General features: G+C 44.9%; 1 protein-coding gene and 1 long non-coding RNA gene across 23 annotated transcripts in view; one reads left to right on the top strand and one right to left on the bottom strand.

Annotated features, from left to right (window-relative positions):
• LOC123512844 overlaps positions 1–19,375 on the top strand; it is a 24,017-nt gene extending 4,642 nt beyond the window's left edge. The window contains exons 2-4 of one of the 2 annotated variants that reach the window (XR_006677207.1): positions 188–289; positions 17,308–17,457; positions 19,067–19,375. This is a non-coding gene — a long non-coding RNA (uncharacterized LOC123512844). Of the gene's footprint in view, positions 1–187; positions 290–17,307; positions 17,458–18,908 lie in introns of both variants that reach the window. The other variant, XR_006677208.1, reaches the window with a different exon arrangement.
• The window catches only part of LOC123512842 (forkhead box protein P1-like), a 697,058-nt gene continuing 690,926 nt past the window's right edge, over positions 13,608–19,739 (bottom strand). For 18 of the 21 annotated variants that reach the window (XM_045269468.1, XM_045269471.1, XM_045269459.1 and 15 more), the window contains 2 exons: positions 16,746–16,821; positions 13,608–16,643 (listed from right to left, as the gene is read on the bottom strand). In XM_045269468.1, coding sequence (XP_045125403.1) covers positions 16,125–16,643; positions 16,746–16,821 — 595 coding nt within the window. In that variant the 3' untranslated portion in view covers positions 13,608–16,124. The remainder of the gene's footprint in view (positions 16,644–16,745; positions 16,822–19,739) is intronic. The other 3 variants (XM_045269467.1, XM_045269455.1, XM_045269474.1) reach the window with 1 other exon arrangement.

Raw genomic sequence — 19,739 nt, 5'->3', positions numbered from 1 at the left:
AATAAGGCCCCATGTGATCCAATGTTGTGATGCCTTTAGTCAGTCAATCTATCTATCTATCTCTATTTGTCTGCCCTTCTGTATCTATGTTATATCATTCTTCATATCTATCTATCTATCTATCAGCTGCTCATCCTATCTATCAATCAATCAATCAGTCTAACTTACCTTTTTCTTTCTCCTGCAGGATACAACAACACCGACTGGAGGATGTCTTTCCCTGCCCTGAAGGAGGAGGAAGCAGAGGTGTTGAGTCCTATGCAGGCAGAGGGAGTCCTAACCTAATTCAGTGAGTATTCCTTGGCCTTGCTTTATCCTGATCTTGAGATGCATCTGTTTTGAAGAGAGAGTGTTGTGAAGCAATGATGGTTCCTTACAATTAATTAATCATTTATAATAATGATAGAGCTAGATCACATGGACTCCCTTCACTAACCAAGGTAGAGTGTGTGTGATGAGCAGTGGAGATTATGGTGTGTAGGATGGTGAAGTAAGAAAGAATTAAAAGGAGTTCATGCACTGTTCCCAATGGTCATCATTTTGGGTATAGATACATCTGAGTACAGGTGTGCGTTGTGAGCTGGTCAGGTGCACATATTAGTTATCTCCCTCTTCCTGTACATGATGCAACTCACCTATAGTGTGTGGGGCTCACATGTCCAATACTGTTGATGATGGTTAACACCACCTTGGATTCCCTGGCAGCATCAGTTAGGACGACCACATCCTCCTTCTCTACAGTTACAAAAAAATCCATAAGATCTTTGTTTCCATGCATCACTCCATTGTAGTCCTTCCTTGGCAGCTCCTTCTCTGCACTCCACAAGTCCTGAAATGATTGTTCACTGATTTGATAATCTTTTTCCATTCTTCTCAACCAACTTCATCATATTTTGCATTTTCTTGATGAATAATTATGCTTTTGGAATCTTTATTGTTCTTTTTTTAGTACATCTCATAGCTTAGTGTCTCATTGACAGTTGCTTCAGGACATCAGTTATTCTACAAAATATATTGTTACATCTTTGGGATTTTTATTTTAATTCTGTACACGTCAGTTCTGCCAACCTGTGTGTAGTGGAATGCACAAAGCAGTATCTGGGCAGAAGAATAATTGATCTGAATTTTAAGGAAAGAGGGAGACAAGACAAGCTCTAAAAAGATTAAAAGTTTATATACTAGATAAGCTAAGAAAGGAAAGTGTTTGTGGAGAGGTACAAGACAGAACCTTCTGAAGAGTAGGGAAGAGGCTCAGCAGCCTCATGTGAACACAGAAAAAACAGCAGAGTGTCTAAGGAGCTTGTGGCACCCCTTGCCCTTAAGTGCAAGCCTTTCAGAGGGCCAGAAAGCTTCTAGGAGAGTCTCAGGCAGAGGGTGTGAAGGCATGTTGCTGCTGCAAATGAGCCTCAAAGCAGCTTCTGTGTCCACTGACCCACTGGACCTCCACATGTCTCCCACCTTCCTCCACCTGTCTCCCACCTTCCTCCACCTGATAAATAATGCACAAATGGAATGCAGACAATAATGGTATCTTCCACACCTAGAGTACATGCAGTACTATAGCCTCTACATATCTGCTAACATCTAACAACATTATTTCATTATAACTTGTCTTAATTTAAACAAATATGATATCTAATATCAATGCACTATCTCAATGTTAAAAGTTTCTATCAGACTAATTAACAACACTGAATTAACTTTTTTTTATAAACATTTCAACAACTACAAAAAATATGCTTTTGGTTTCATTATTAGAGGAAAGTCACAATATAAAATCAATTCTTAAATAAATTAATTGTTTCTAGACTAGGAAGAGTTTGCTTGAACACTGTGTTGTCAGTCCTCAGAAGTCAGCATACAGCAGAGTGCATCAGAAACAAAGCACTGTGACCACTGGCAATTCTCTCTCAAACAGCAATGTGGGAAAAACTGCTGCTTTCATCTGTAAAAGTTATTTCCAACACCTCTTTCCTTGTATTTGCTGTCCTGACATGTAAAGAGATAAAGGAAGCCATATAGTTTGAGGTCAGAAAGAGTGTTAGTAGAAGCTTGAGCAGAATCAGAGGGAGAGACATGATCATCTCATGAGATATGCTGCAAGAAGGAACAAGGCACCAGAAAGATAGGTTCCTAGATACTACCCTTATACCCTTATAAACTTCATAAACATGATTACAACATCCTCATAAACCTTATACAATTAATGCAGCATGACTTTTCTATGATGAGTACACACACAAATAGTGTATGAATGAACACTAACAGTTATCTTAGTCATGGGCTTCTATATTTATGAGAAGTAAACTTCATTCACCAGCAGCATTGTGATGGGTGTGGAAGGGTGCAGGTGTCGGGTGCGGGTTGTGCCAGGCATGGGAGGTGATGAGGGGGTAGGAGTAGGGTGCAGTCAAGCCAGAGGTGGGGCGTTGTGAGGCCAGTGCTACAAGACCCACTGCGTTCTGTCTCCTCTGCAATATGTGAATGAAACGCAAAAAATATGTTCCATTCTGTGTTAGGTTTATCTAGCCTCAAAGTGGATCATCATAATAGCTACATTCTAAAATTTGTTAAATACTTAGAGGATACAACTAGGTTCTGCTAACAAAGAAAGCTTATTCATTATCTGTACATAGCTTCTTACAGTAAATATTAATACCACTCTCTCTAATCATTTAGTGTTTTGTAATGAATAATCTCTCAGCCAGGTTACTTCATTATGGGTTTTTTCAGCTGCAATAGAGATATGTATTGCATGATCAAGGCTTACACACAAGAAAGTTGGTGTACCATTTCCCTGACATTTATGGAAAAATGTCTGTAATCCTGCCCCTTTTTGTCTGATATTAAGAAATTGGTGTTGTCAATTAATCAAGCGCACATGTTAGTCACCAAATTTTCAGTCACACAAACATGTTCATATCCCATGTCAGTCTCATCAAAAGTTACAAAGGTACAAGACTGATCAGAAGACATGCCTTGGCCCAGAGCCTGGCTGGGGAAAACACTCCTTACAACACTCTACCACTCATGGCAACACACACTGTTGATTGTTGAGACTGGAGAGGTGATGACCGGCTATCACTATTATGATATGGTATCCAAATAACCCTTTGACACTGCTTCACGTGTTTCACCTCTTCTGGAAACAGAGAATTACAAGTTCTATTGATATCTGATAATTTACTAATTTTGGGGCATGCTGAATTTAATTTAATTATGCAATATACACACAAGGATCACTGCAGGTGTGGGCACACACAGACGGACAATACTTGAGTTCTTTCTGTGCTTCACTGTTTGATCTGCTGCAGTCTCTGACGAGACAGCCAGACGTTACCCTATGGAACGAGCTCAGAGCTCATTATTTCCGATCTTTGGATAGGCCTGAGACCAGGCACATACCACACACTGGGACAACAAGGTCACAACTCCTCGATTTACATCCCGTACCTACTCACTGCTAGGTGAACAGGGGCTACACGTGAAAGGAGACACACCCAAATATCTCCACCCGGCTGGGGAATCGAACCCCGGTCCTCTGGTTTGTGAAGCCAACACTCTAACCACTGAGCTACCAGGTGTGTGTGTGTGTGTGTGTGTGTGTGTGTGTATATATATATATATATATATATATATATATATATATATATATATATATATATATATATATATATATATATATATATATATATATATATATATATATATATATATATATATATATATATATATATATATATATATATAAGTAGTGAAGTTGGAGTGAGATGGTATTGTAAGAGAGACAAGAAGTAGAGTCCCAGAAATGATAGACACACAGGTGGATAAAATAGCAGTGATTGGCCCATAGGCAAGCCAATCGCAGTGTTGCATGAAGGGGGGGATATTTAAGCTGGCCGTCTCTGCCTGCGATTGAAGAGGACAGGAACAAAAGAATCCACCCTGAATCCGACTCTGACGTAGAGGAGACCTCACCTCCTTGCAAGCTCCATGTGCTATCAACAGTTTCGACCACCCCTGACGAACCCACCGACAAAGAATGGACAGTGAAGGGAGAAAAGGAAAGCAAAAGAAGAAGGAAGGACAAGAGATGAAGGCAGGAAACCCAGCCCAGCCGCCCCACGCCACGACAACGCCCAGCCAAGTCTCCGACAACACTCCATCGAATGCTCATGCCGCAAACCCCAGCCTCCAACACCGCAACAACGCTCCCCGCCGCTTCCCTGCTCTCGTCCTGGCTCCACGTGCCACACTTCCAGGAGTGGCTTTCAGAATCTCCCCGAACAGGGATTGGTCAGCCTATGAGGTAGTGGAGACCCTTCAAGACGAATTGACTCTCTCCTTCAGCACCAGGCCAGGGAGGGAGGGTTTCTTCATAATCCATCCCAAAGACGAGGAGACTACTGCGGTACTATCCAACCTGACGTCCCTACACGGAAAACCAGTGAAGCTCCAGCGACTCACCGACCCAAGTCTGAAAGTGACAAAGGGAGTGGTCATGGGCTTTCTGCACGGTCTCCCACTCGACCTTTTGACAAGACAGCCCAACATGCTGTCCGCCTTCCGCTGCAGACGCGGCAAACATGTCATTGCCACAAGACAGATGGAGATAGAGCACGAGGGACTGCTCCCAGGGAAACTGGATCTAGGGATTTGGGGAGTATTCTACATCCGCCCCTTCTCCAAGGAACCCCTACGTTGTTACAACTGTCGGGCTTTCGGTCACGGTATCTCCCAGTGCAAAAATGCAGTTCGGTGCGGCATCTGCAGCGAAAGCCACAACACACAAGAGTGCCTAGAGAAATACAAGGCGAAGCAAGAAACCACGTCCAAGTGCCCCAACTGCCAAGGAAATCGCCACGCCTGGAACAAGTCGTGCCCAAGCCTGCCGCTCAAGAGTGGAGAAGGCCATGGAGGGCCAAGCAAGGTGGATTGACACTCACTGCGAAGCTCCGCCAGGCACCTTTGTATGGGGAAGCCAGAGGACTGCACCGGCACCCTTGCCTCTCTCTCTCCAGAAGAATTCCCGGCACTGCAACCTGTGGCCTCGAACCAGACTCACCCAGTCCTCCACCACAGCCCTCGACCCCAAGCACCACAGCACACCCAGCCTCAGGAACCAACAGTGACATTGACAGCATCAGCCCTGAAGAACCTGCTGAGTGGACTCATTGTCTCAATCGCTAAGATTGTCAAGGACGACTCTGGACCTCAAGCTCTGGACACAGCAGTCGATTCACTCGTGGCCCGGGTCCTCCAGCCGACCGCCGACCCAGTCCCTCTCACACACCAGCCTACAACCAATACCCCCCAGACCCCATCAACAACACACACCTTCCAGCAAGCCATGGCTTCCCAGACATCAGCCGCAACACAGCAACCTGCGCAAGTTCAAGCCGCAGTCAGCCAGGCACCTCCAACCCCCGCTCTCACGCCAACACCCATCAGTCACAGCATGCCAACACCATCGACCCCTGCCTCGGAGACCACAGCCACCTCCCCCAAAACGACAGTAAGTTTCAAGATCAAACACAAGGGGCAGAAGAAGTGCAAGAAGCACAAACACACCAAGAAGTGAACACACTGCAGCCACGAGTGTCCCGGAACCTCTACAACTTATAGTGGAACGTCCAGGGCGCAAGAAACAAGCGGAACCTCCTAGACGAAGCGGCAAAAGGAGAAGGCGTGGACATATTTCTACTCTAAGAGACACTCGCCCCTGAAGAAAAGCCTGTTTCCCTATGAGGATACAAGACCTTCTCCATTCCAAGGATTCAAGGAACCTCACAAGGCATAGCCATCCTAGTGAGAAACACCGTCCCCTGCACCTCCATCGAGGTGCTTTCTGTGGTGATGGAATCGACATCCTGGCGGTGTCCCTGACCCTTCAGAACACCCACCTGGATGTCTACAACATTTACAACCCCACAAGAGGAAACCTGAACATAGAGGAGGTCTTTGCACATGCAAAGCCAGACAGGGAGGAACATATCACCAGTGCCTGTGAGGAGGAACACGCCACCGACACCCCTTCGTCCCCCATGAGCTCACCAGGCCGCTAAAAACAAACAGTAGCGACACCTGTCCAGGAGAGGACGGCATCACCCACTCAATGATCCGCCACGCGGCCCAAGCTGGACATGAAGCCCTCCTTCACCTCCTCAACGCCTCATGGAACGCAGCTCGACTGCCCGCCAGATGGAAAACCGCAGACATCGTCCCCATACCCAAGCCCAAAGAACCCGGAAGCTTCCGCCCCATATCCCTGCTAAGCTGCGCTGCCAAGACCATGGAGAGGATAGTCCTGCAACGTCTACAATGGGTCACCGGGCCTCTGCATCCCTCCGTGTACGCCTACACGAGAGGAACGTTGACTGCAGAGTGCCTAACGACCCTCCTCACCATAGCTAGCAATGGGAAGACAACGGCAGTCTTCCTAGATCTGGAGAAGGCATTCGAGCTAGCAAACGAGACTGTCATTCTCCACCTGTTGGCAGCCAAGGGAGTCCAAGGACGCCTCCTCTCGTGGATAAAGGACTTCCTGACAGGGAGACAGGCGAGGGTCAGGTTTCAAGGCCAGCACTCAACGTTCCACCACCACAAGCACGGAACGCCTCAAGGTAGCGTGTTATCGCCTTTTCTCTTCAACGTCCTCGTGGAAGATCTCCTCACTCTCCAACTCCCCAACGGTGCATCTCTTCTCGGATGAGGCACCAACACGCTGCACAAAGGAGTCTGATCCTACTAGACAGAAAATGCAGAGAGCTGGGCCTCAAACTCAACCTAGCTAAAACCAAGGCCATGGCTTTTGAAGGCCGGAAGCCTGCCAGACCCCTCACCACGGCAGGAGTCAACATAGATTGGGTCGACAACCACCAGTATCTGGGAGTATGGCTAGATAGCAACCTCCGGATGCGCGAGCATGTTCAAATGCTAGAAGACCGGGTAGAGGCCAGAACGAACATCCTCCATTCCTTGACGCGACGAAGCGACGGGGCCAGCCATGCGGTCAGGAAAGTTTTCTACACATGCTATCCGGTCTATCATTGACTACTCCGCACCCTGCCTTATCCTTGCCTCGACTGCCAACTTCAATAAGCTCGAGAGACTACAAAACAGGTCCTTACGGTTGATACTGTCCGCCCCGCTGTGGACGAAAGTTCTCAACCTCAGAGCGGAGACACACCTTCCAGCCATAGGGGAGAGAATAAAGGCCATCACCGCCGAGCTTATAGTAAAGATGTCCCATTCACCCCGACCCTTCATCCCACCAGCAAGAGTCTTCGCAGCTGCAGAACGCGACCCAGCCCTTTTCACCAAGAAGACCTGGGCCCGGGATGCTGCTGCTGCCCTGAGGGAGGCTGACATCCTGGAAACCATCAGGGAAAAGGGAGAAGACGCCCCACACCCAACCTTCGCGCCTTCCCACCCATGGCGCCCACCACTGCCCACCACCATCCACGACTGACTCCAACACAGCAAGTCAAGCTACTCACCACACGTGCTTCGGGCTAGTTCGGGCTGAGTGCCTTGACAAACTCCTGCCCCTGTCTGAAGCACATGCCATCACAATCTACACCGACGGGTCAGTGGATCAGGACACCGGTGCTGCTGGAGCTGCCTTTGTCTGTGGGAACGTAACACGACAGTGGCGAGTGTCAGACGGGGCTTCATCCTTACAGACGGAGCTTGTAGCCATCTGGGGCGCCCTGGAGTTCGCCCTCGAGACTCAGCCTCAAAGCATCCTCATAGCCACAGACTCCAAGGCAGCACTACAGTCTCTCCAGAAGTTCCAAGCCATGGACAACATCAAACTCATAACACGAATCCTCCACACAGCACAACAACTGCAAGCACAGGACATGACCATCACCCTCTGCTGGGTGCCGGGACACGCCGACATCAAAGGCAACGAGGAAGCCGACAAAGCTGCCCGCTTGGCCTCCTCCCGCCCACAACCAGAGGTTCACATACCACCTAGCCTAGCCCAAGTGAAGTCAATGTTGCGACGAAACATGCGAGAGCATGCACAAACACTACACACTGCCGAAGTGGCCAGTGGGTCACGATCAGCCCGTTGGTACCAAGAGGCGACCAACTACAAACAGCTTTCACTCCCAGCCTCACTGCACCCTAGCATACGAGTCGACCTGCACCGACTTCGCTTGGGCCAACACACAGCAGCAGAAATCCTAGGTCAGGAACACATCTGCGCCCACTGCGAGACCCAGTCCAACCTCCCACTCCTCCACTACCTCCTGGAATGTCCTGCAACCTCACACATACGGAATACAAACCATGACATATACACTGACACAGCTGCCACGACTGCAGCCAGATTGGTTGCCAACACACCATTGCCAGCACTTATTCAATTAGTGCAAGACACACCTCCGCCGTAGGCAGTCTCGAAGATAGGGCACTCCTAGCTGTGGTTTGTCTCATGACATCTCGTTTTTAGGTTAGCTGTGGTCCTGCCTATCTTTGACGCTCTTACATTCACAAAAAGCCTGGGTTTCAACCCCAACCTTAGTAGGGCTCCTTCAAGCCCATCCAGTCATCGTACTGGAAAAAATAAAACAACAACAACTAACTGCCGTCGGGGAGGCAAAACAGTTCATTGTGGAACACAGCAAGAGGCTGCGCCAAGACCTGATGGAAGAGTTCAAGGAGGAACTGGTAGCAGTGAGACAGCAGTGCGAGGGACGCACTGAAGTTGTCGAGACCAAGGTGGAGGAAGTGCGGGAGGAGGTGACGAGACTGTGGCGCTCCCTGGAGAAGCAGTCTCTTGGCGTGTGGGGACAGTCTGAGTGTCCTGAGCCAGCAGGACAGGGCCGTCCCTACACATCTTTGGAATCTGGTGATGTCGGCTGTTGTGGCAGTAGGACACAGTCGACACACCTGTGGTACACACCTGCACCTGAAGACGAAGCTATCACCCCGCCACAATCTCCACCACCACTGTCTGTTGCTGGATCCGCCTGGTATGTAGGAGGAACTTCTGTCCAGCGCAAACCGGCTGAGTTTGGCGGGCAGGTGGCCTGGGAGGCATACCAGGCACAGTTTGAGCTGCTTGCTCAAGGACAGGGATGGGGTGACCAGGAAAAAGCACTACAACTCATGGTCAGTCTGCGCGGGCCAGCGCTGGAGATTCTGGCACACGTGATGGTGAGCCAATGATCAACATACACCACGGTGGCTGAGGTGTTAAGGAGGCGCTTTGGAAGTGTGTTCCAAGCCGAGGTGTACAGGGAGCAGCTGAAGGGCAGAACACGTCAGCAGGGTGAGTCTCTTCCACAGCTAGCTCAGGCGGTGGAGTCGCTGGTGTATCATGCGTACCCAGTAGCCCCAGAAGAGATGGTGACGGTACTGTCTTGGGATGCTTTCGTAGACGCACTGGAGAATCAGCAGGTGTAAATCTACATGAAGCAGGCGCACCCAGCAGATGTACAGCAGGCGCTGGCGAGGGCCATGGAATTTGAGGCCTTCCTGTACACTACCACTACCGCTGTGATGCCGCACCACCACTTTGCTGCCTAGAAGCTGCCAGCATCCCCCTATTATCTATTGTTTCTTATGAGAATTACATGTTTGTTTTACGTGAATTTTGATATACAGTAAGGTCCCGAGTTACGTCAGTGTTACATTCCTGAAACATGACGTAAGTCGATTTTGTACGTAACTCGAGTTTTTGTACTTTCAAAGCATATTATCGAGTTTTCAACCAATCATTTTTTATGGTTATTCAGGTAAGTAAAAGGTTATATTGTTATATTGGTATATTATTTACAACTATGTAGGAATATATTGATTAGGGCCGCGAACGCGAAGGACTGCAAGTTGCCGAGAGGGGCGGCCTGAGGCCGCCAGGAGGGTGGGCAGGTCGAATGTTGTGACGCCCAGGGCGGACAGCTGGGAGCTTTGTGGAGTGCGGTAGGAGTAGAAGCGTTATATAAGTAAAAGGTTATATTGTTATATTATTTACAAGTATGTAGGAATATGAAACACAAGCTTGTTTTTGTTGTTGATTAGGGCCGCGAACGCGAAGGACTGCATGTTGCCAGACGGGTGGACGCCTGAGGCCACCAGGAGGGTGGGCAGGTCGAATGTTGTGATGCCCAGAGCGGACAGCTGGGAGCGAGTGCAGTGCGGTGGGAGTAGAAGCGTGGGCAGCGGAGCAGGAAATGCAATAGGAAAGGGCAATAAGGATCAGCAGACAGGCACAGACGGTGCAAGTCAGCTGCAAGTGTCGTGTGGCCCAGGCGAAGGCTCCGGAGTTGTTATTGTTGTGATAGGTGCGTGAGCCCTCAAGGTCGTCAACCTCCCCGTTGTCATGGTAACGGGCTTCCCATTTTCTTCTTCACTCCCTTACACACAGCTGCTGCCTCCCTTCTCATGTCTTTTAATTATGTCCACTTTTTCTTGTAGCGTAATGGTTTTCCTTTTCTTAGCATCACTGCTATCACTCAGGAGTTTTCTTTTTGGTGCCATTGAGCAAGATACTAAGATAGTCAGCAAACGCAGATGTAGGAACACTCTTGCCAGGGGCGACGGTGTGGTGGAACTGAGGTACGTAGAGTGTTATTGTATTCAAGCATGAGGTGGGCGGTGTGGCGGATAACCACTAGTGACGCCTGGCGGCCAACAATAACAATAAACCCCGCGCTTTATGATTTATAAATTTTCAATTTTTTAAATCTTAAATTGCCTTATAGTGGACTGACCTAAGTGCGAGTTTGACGTAACTCGAGACCGACGTAACCCGGGACCTTACTGTATGCGATGCATCTTGGAATGCATCTATCGCGTAAATTGAGAGTTACCTGTACATCCATAGGAGGCCCCGAGACACACTTAGTAGGACAATCATTCTGCTGACATTTTAGCAAATGGATTTTAATCAAAAGTATAAATAATGTCTGTAAATAATAAAACCTCTATTAACCATAAGTGTTTGAGGAATTTCATGGGGCTCCCAGAAACTCAGGGCCCTAGCCAACCACATAGTCTTGCATAATGGTAAGTCCGCCATTGCTTTACATCATCCTTCCTGTTTTCCATTACAACATTTACAGTTTCATCTTTGCCATTATCTTGCTCTCTCAATGTAGATTTAAGTGATCTGCTACATTGTTAGTTTTCTAGAAATATAATTAAACATATATCAAAGAAAGCTATTAATAGTTGCCACCTCCCTACCCTAGTATTAACAGTATTTATTATACTTATTTATTTATTTTCCATATAAGAAGAGTGCCAGCAAAATTTACAATATAGAAGGGGCCACTGAGGTGCTGCACCCATAAAAAGACAAAAGCTTCAGGCAAAGCCAGAAGATAATTAAGTGTATTGAAGATTCCATTTTTAAAGAATTTAAGTTGTAGAAAGGTGGAAATACAAAAGTAGGCAGGAGATTCCAGAGTTTTCCAGAGAAAGGAATGAATGGTTGAGAGTACTGGTTAACTCTTGCATTAAAGAGGTGGACAAAATAGGAATGAGAAAATAAAGAAAATCTTGTCCATTAAGAATGGGGAAGGAAGGGAGGAATACAGTTAGCAAGATCATTAGAACAGATGGTATGAAAATAGCAGTAGAAGATAGCGAGAGATGCAACATTGTGGCAGTGTGAAAGAATCTAAATACAGTCAGTCAAAGGAGAGGAGTTGATGAAATGAAAAGCTTTTGATTCCAACCTGTCTAGAAGATTGGAATGAGTGGAACCCCTCTTCTCCAACACATGTGAAGAAAACTCCATACATTGGGGGATAAGTCCCTTTTACAAAGTTAGCAGTTGGGGAGTGAGAAAAACTGGCAGAGATGACTTAGAACACCTAACTTCATAGAAGCTGTTTTAGTTAGAGATGAGAAGTAAAGTTTCCATTTTAGATTATAAGTAAAGGACAGACTGAGGATGTTAAATGTAGAAGAGAGGGGCAGTTGACTGTCATTGAAGAAGGGATACTTGTTTGGTAAGTTTTGTTGAATTGATAGAAGGAGGAATTTATATTTTGAGATATTAAATAGTACTAAGTTTGCTCTGCCCCTATCAGAAATTTTAGGGAGATTAGAAGTCAGGCATTCTAGGGCATCCCTGCATGATTTGCTTACTTCCTGAAGGATTAGTCATTTATGAAAAGATGTGGAAAAGTGCATGGTAGTATCATCAACATAGGAGTGGATAGGACAAGAAGTTTGGTTTAGATGATCATTAATGGATAATAGGAAGAGAGTGGGTGACAGGACAGAACCCTGAGGAACACCACTGTTAATAGATTTAAAGGAACAGTGGCTGTCTACCACAGCAGCAATAGAACATTTAGAAAGGAAACTTAAGATGAAGTTTTATAGAGAAAAATAGAAGTCATAGGAGGGTAGTTTAGAAATCAAAGGTATGCGCCAGACTCTGTCGAAAGCTTTTGATATGTCTAATGCTACAGCAAAAGTTTCAACAAAATCTCTAATAAAAGAGGATGACCAAAACACAGTAAGGAAAGCCAAAGTGGCCTTTATGGAAACCACACTGGCAGTCAGAGAGAAGATTGTGGAGTGATAGATATTTAAAAATCTTCTTGTTGAGGAATTACTTCAGGGAAGACTAAGCACAATAATATTAAGCTGTGCTTGTCTTTTCCCTGTATGTATACACCCAAGTCAGCTTATCTCTACATATTTGTCTGGTTCCCTTGGCTACAGTCATGGTTTTATAACCTTCCATGCGGGTCAGTTCTATGTGGCCTTCCCATCATTTCATGTCAAATACCATGAACAGAACAGTTGCATTGATACTGCATTTTCAAATTTTTCTATTCCTTCTTTCTAGTTAATTTTTTCTTTTCCTCTTATTCATCTGTCTTTTCTTATTTTCCCTATCTTCCTTAACTTTGTGAGGTTACCTCATATGGATTATAGACGAGTTGATAGGTGAATTGCATAACATGGCAAAATGTGAAACTAATAATAATCACAAGATGTTTTAATAATTATCTTTTTGGAGTAATTTCATAATACTTAGAACTTAGGTGTGGGCTGGTAACTTTGCATCCCATCTTTTCCCTCTAATACTTCCCTGGCAAGAGGGTCACCTCTAAGTTTGGGAGGCACTGATCCTGGGCCTGGTGTCTTTGTGGTGAAGTGGTTGCCTATGGCCCAAAGATTGCAAGTTCAGTCCTAGTTTACACCATCTTGTTGGCAGAAGTGGCAGTACTCTTGTGACTCTACCAGATGTTTGATGGCTTGTTGTGCCATGACTCCCCCTTCCTTCAGAACATGCTTGCAATGATGCAGTAATGCTGTGTTCCCTTCTGAAGTACCGTTGGAACACTGAAAACTTATGTGGAGGGATAAATGAACCATGGGAGGCCACTGCTGGGGACTGAATCCTAGAGAAACACTTCTGATTATCACAATTTACTTACATGCTACATGTCAAGCCAAGCTGATCACTAAGACTTGAGTGATGTGTGGTCAGCCTTCACTGTCCTGACACTCCAGTGAGATGCTTGAGGTGTGCAGGGGAACTTACACCCAGCTCTCTGTCTCAATAACACACACACTGGTATTGAAAGCACTGATATACATAAAGGCTTTTAATTAAACAATGCATGACAAGTTTTCTTTTTTTATATTTACATATATTTTAGAAGTTATCATCACATCTTTATGATCAAGGCTTTCACATTCCACTTTGAACAAATGTGGTATGACTTACAGTGCTTGTTAAGGGTGTGATGCATATGACATTAATTCTTAATTATGGAGTATACTATGGTCTATGATTTAGAGCCTCATCCAATTCCACATAGCCAGCCCTCTGCAAGCAACATCACTGGTAACATTACAGTTTTCCTCATACAACTTTTAAAATGCAAAAAGTGGGAGTTACTCTAAGACAGTCACTCATGTTTGCTTACACAGAGCCAGTGTGTGACAGCAGCTGGGACCTGCAGATAGGAGGTGGGCAACATTTGTTCTTCACAATAAGTACATCTGACAGTTATTGCTTAGGGACTGGGTTTGGTCACCCACGGGGAATGTACTACAAGAAGCTCATCAACTACCTTGTGACTCGCGAATAACAGGAACACATGGCAATATTGGAGGCAAAACTACCATGGGGCGACACCATTTGTATCACTAATCTCAAGAGAGGGAAGGAGCCACAGAGAGGAGGCGGCTCGGGGGTCGTAAAAGTTAAGAGTCGATAAAGTTAACACCGGAATACCTAACAAGTTACGTCTAGGTATCAGAGTAAAAAGATCTGAAAAGTTTTGTACATACCCCACAGTAGTCCTGAGTCCCTAACACAGCAAAACTATCCTACAAAATAATACAGTACCCATCATGGGCATGCATTACTTTTTAGCATCTTAAAAAATGCATTCTACAACAGTGGTCCATTCTACAAGGCTTCTACTTATCAAGCCTATTATGTACTTTTGGGAGAGTATACGCAACACTGTCTCTGTCTGTCCATGGGCTTTCCTTGTGTGTGTGTGTGTGTGTGTGTGTGTGTGTGTGTGTGTGTGTGTGTGTGTGTGTGTGCATGTGTGTGTGCTTAGCCATGCCAAAAGTTGTTTGTATTGTCCCTCATCAAAATTCAAAACTAAATTCCTGATTGCATTTGTCATGAGTATAAAACTGTATATTTAGTATAAACTGCAAAGTACACCCAAACCCACACACAATGTTTGCATTCACGCTGCTCTATTGGTTGATGATTGTTGTGGTCACGTAGATAAAAAGGAAATGCTCAAATTTTATTAGAACTTTAGATCATGTTTTGTGGTTTTGAAAGTTTCACAATTGAGTTCCAAGCTTAATATTTGATAAATTGGGTAACTTGATCTCTCCTTTTTTTACATTTTTTATATCAGGTTTGGGATGGTAATTTTAACCCTAAAATTACACTAGGTATCTATAATTCTATGGATCTTGTTTCTGTGCTGTCCTAACCCCACTTAATCTAGAATATAAATTACAAATAAATAATGACGTAGGTGGGATTGCTTGAGGTACAGGACTACAGCAGTACAAAATGAAGAATACTGTGCACTTACAGTAAATGCTAACAGCGGGTACTCTTGTAACATTACAGGGGAGGGGGAGGGGAGGAGAAAAGAAGCACATTTCACAAAAAAAATGCATCATATAAAAAATAATGGTGAATCTTAAAATTACCATTAACAAACCTTGTAACTTTGCAGGTAAAATACATAATACCTTGATAGTCAACAGTCTACCTTGGTGACTACGGGAGGCCCAGCCGGTCAGACTGGCCCCCTCAGCTGTCATTGTCATGGAAGAGCTACATGTCGCTTTGAGATGAGATCAAATTTCACCTGTTTGTTTGTTTGTTTGTTTGCCAAGTTCCATTCACTCTTAGACAAATTTTTATATGGCACTTGAAACCTCTTTTTACTTTGTGAATTAATTACATTTTACTGCCACGAACACTGTGTGTAAACGTTGTGCCAATGGTTGCATCACTTTAACCTTAATGAGATTGCAGGAGGTGCAAGCATGAGCAGCATAACACTGGGCAAAGGTTGACAAGAAACAGGGGCTAGAAGAGCACAGTAGGATCTTGCAGACCCATCTAGGAATGGTACACAGGAGGTGGTTTGACCGCCTGTCCGCTTAGTCTACACTACACTATGTGAAGCAAGTTCCACTGTGTGTCTGCCGTTCTACATACATGACTACTTTACTACAGTATGCAATCACATCCTTGTTTAGTCCTGTACAAAACAAGCTTCCTTCCATCACCAGGAGTACATCAACACTTGTGCCATGACTGATGACAGTGCCTTAAGTAAGACTAGTCTGATATGAAAAAAATAAGTCTAATAGAACGCTTAATTCCACCAGTGTAAAAATAACACACTCTTCCATCCTTTCTCAAGCTTTCCAAAGTCACTTGTGCAAGCCAGTTTCAAATATTGAAAAATATTATGAAGAACAGTCTGAATAAGGATGAGATGATAACCATCTCAATGGAGTCTTCTCGGCGGCCGGCTCTCGCATGGCCGGCCGGACGCTTGAACAACGATGGCAGTCGAGTTAAGATTGTTTATGGGTTGAAAATCACTGGGAAGTTTGTATCACTGCCCGTCACTACATCACTAGCCTTCTAGAGGAGGTCCTTGACGCATGTGAGCCTCGTGCAGCAGCTGCAGCGGTGGTGGCATGCCCAGCGTGGTTGGCACGTGTGGCACCGCGTGAGACACCGGGGGTGGGGGGTGCTGGGACACAGGGCTGGGGGGGAGGGGACTCCGGGACCTGGGTCGGTCCTCCTCCATCGAGTAGTGGCGGAAGTGGGACATGGGGGAGGACGGGTGGGGGGCATCCTCCTCACATTCCCTCTGGGTCTCCATTGGACTCTCCTCCTCCGTCATCTCCTGCTTCACCAGCTGGGAGGGAAAATTTTCCTCGTTCTCCTCCTCCTGCTCCCTCTCTCTTTCCCTGTGCTGGGCCTCCTCCTCCTCCTCATGGCGGGGCATTGCATCGTGGTAGGACATTGGGGGGGAACTGCCCTTGTCCATGCTGGAGGCGTGGCTGAAAGCGCTGTTCAGCATCGGCAGGTTGGAATCGGCAAGGGCGGCCTGGTGGCAAAGTTTGTCGATCAGCAGACATGCAGGGTACTGTAACAGGGATAGTCTGTACTATTCAAGACCTTAGGAGACAATGTCTGGATAATTGAGTATTTGAGACAAGTGTATGACAAACAAGGCTCAAGATCTCACCTGTAGGCTTGCGTTAAGAGCCTCGCCATACAGTGTGGGGCTGCTGGTCAGTGTGGGGCTTTTGCTGGACACACCTCTGCAATGTACAGGTTGTGTTAGACATGTGGCAACAGTTGGAGTCGACTGGCAGGTCAACTTGCATCTTGCTGTGGGTTGTGTTCATCTTGACAAGTAATTAATTCAAGTTCGATGTTATTGATAAATTATATTTGTGTGTTTGAGATTTATTGTTGTATATCATTCATGTTGTAATATAGTACTGATAATAATAGTGGTAGAATAATAAGAGTACACTGTCTATTGATATGGAGATATAAAAACACTAAGAATGTTTTAAAAACATGCAAGTACATAATAATTAGTAAACATTATAAAATTTTTGAAAACAGTACAACAGCTTCCAGACGGCTCACACACTTACCATGCAGTACTCACCACTGAGGCGACAGACTGCCAATGTTATCCTTCATCGCAGAATAAAAACTTTATGGCTTATTAATTTATATCATTCTTCTTCTTAATGTTTATAATGATAATATTCACCTTACCTTTCCCTCGGCAGATTGTCAGCGCGCGTTCAGACTACACTTGAAGGGAAAAAACTAAGCTAGAATAAGCAGATAAATGTGAAGAAACAGCAGGCATATAAGGAGACATGATGGAAATGCAAGACATCGAGATATTTGAGGAAATGGCACAACACCAATAAGAGGTATGGATAAATATATATAAATTCAAAGAGAATGGAAAAAGACACCTGAAAAAGCAACAGTTTGGCATTCCACTAATTAAAAGGTAGATAATAATAAAGTGAATTCATAAAGAGTAAAATGCAAAAAGACTTGGAAGATTTTGAAAAAAGAGAAAGATAGGGAAGATAAAAGTACTTGCGGTTCTTTGGAGGAGAGACGGTGCTGCTTCCTGGTTGAGGTGGCAGATTGGGTTATGTCTAATGCTACAGTCAACACCCAAACGCTTACTGCCTCAATGGCACGTAGGAGTTTTACTACAGTTCAAAACCAGCACTCGCCATACTTTCAAGGCTATGTCATTTAGTATTATGAATGTTTAATCAAATGCGTCTGGGTGTTCAAGACCTTAAACCTATTATTGTTGGCTCAGTCTAAAAGAACAGGGTTGCAAATCATATAAAAAAGGTCAAAGAAGGGTATATAAAACAAAAAGGTAGAGGAATATAACTGTATATGCAAACACATGTACAGTAAAAATAATAGAATCTTATAAACTTAAAAAAGAAAGATGGATAAACTTAAAAAAGAAAGATGGAAGAAATAATAAGTCAGCTGGTTCTTCAACCAGACACTTGTGGTTTCCAGATAGCATTTCCTGGAGTCACGTCTTATAGGAATACAAAATAAAACGTTCAGAAAACAAGCGTTGTAGGATGGGCCAGGGTGATGGGAGGATGTGGGCAGGATGGGTGGCCTCAGAGCCTTGCAAGGGACTGGATTTCATGAATGTGATGTTTCCATGCTTAGAAAATAAATAATGACACAGGTTTTGATCTTGCTGTCCACATCATGAGGCAACTGGCAGCACTGACCAGAGACCAATGATGTGAAGGGCAAGGAATGAGTGATGGGGAATGTGATAACCTAAAGGGAAAACAGTTTTGTGCACAGCTAGCTATTAGTATGGAGTGCCTTCATTGTTGTCCACTATTATTGATGGCTGTGCCACACTCTAGTACAACCTCCCTGCCACAGGAATGAAGGCACTGTACATCTCAAACTCAAATGCATCCAATAACAGCAGAAGCAGAACCAGGTGTGAAGTGTTTGCAAGATCAGATCTTTTTAGTCATGCTGTGTTTAGTTTGCACAACACTGGACTGGCTGAAAGTGAAGGACTTTTTCCAAACAGTCTGCCATGTCATAACAGCTCAATGGTTAAGCAAGAAACAAATTTGTAAATCATATAAATCAAATTATGGTACACGAGACAGTAGAGCCCTGCATTAGATGCTTATTTAACATTATTATTACAACTATGCCAATTTCCAGATATTTTTGTGTTAGGCACATTATTGTAGCTGTTCTTTCCTTTAGGCACATTACTGTAGCTGTTCTTTCCTTTTAAAATTTCAGTGAGTCAGGAGGGGATAGTTTTGAAATGCTTGTACATTGTCAGGTGTCATTCCAGGATGGTAGGAGAGCCAGTGCTTGGCTGAAGTGGACATCACAAGCAGCTGACTAGTTAAGATGGATGAATGTACACTCAAGTCAACATGTAGTTGATTAACATTCTTAACTGATATGACAGTGATTAATTAGTAGATGGAGTGTCTCGTGTCTCTGCAGGGTGATGTGTGACTGTGCTACTCCTCTCCATGCATCACTCAGCCTCCAGCACCTTGACCCAGCCATCGTCAGTCACTCCCACACTTGAGAGGCAGCAGCACATTAGCCAAGACTACCACTGTGGTCAGGCTCTGAACTCTTGGCTGTACATCCAAGGAACCTTCAAACCACTCAGCTGAAGGTGATGTAATGTAATACTGTATATTGCAAACTCAGCCTCATGAACAACCAAGTTTGTGTGAAGGACCCTTTCAGCATTTTAGGAACTGCCTTTCTTTGTATGTATTCAGGAGTAAAACTTTAATCAACTCCAGAGATTTGATGAAGGGTATCTCATCCATGGCATTGATAAGCTAAATGACCAAATTTGGCAGCACAACGAGGCAAGGTTTGGTTGGTGTGACAAGGAGTGGCCAGGGCTCTACTGTCTGTGGTGTGAGGCTGAGAACAGTCCCAGGTGATGAGGTGAGTACAGACGGGTTAGCTACACCATGATTTCCACGATTCTAGCCGAGAATCAAAAGTGAGGGAAGTAGTATGCATAAAAATGGAACTTACATACACACCAGTGCCTACACTTTTGTTTGTCCCTAGTCTCAAAATAATCACTACATGCTACTGTTCATATTTTGTTGTAATAATTATAATCCCAAGCACTCCTTTGCTGAAAGAA

This window comes from Portunus trituberculatus, chromosome 34 (assembly GCF_017591435.1).
Source record: "Portunus trituberculatus isolate SZX2019 chromosome 34, ASM1759143v1, whole genome shotgun sequence".
In the NCBI taxonomy this organism is placed as follows: domain Eukaryota; kingdom Metazoa; phylum Arthropoda; class Malacostraca; order Decapoda; family Portunidae; genus Portunus; species Portunus trituberculatus.
Note: the sequence above shows the minus strand (reverse complement) of the source record. Positions and strands in the feature narration are given on the sequence as shown.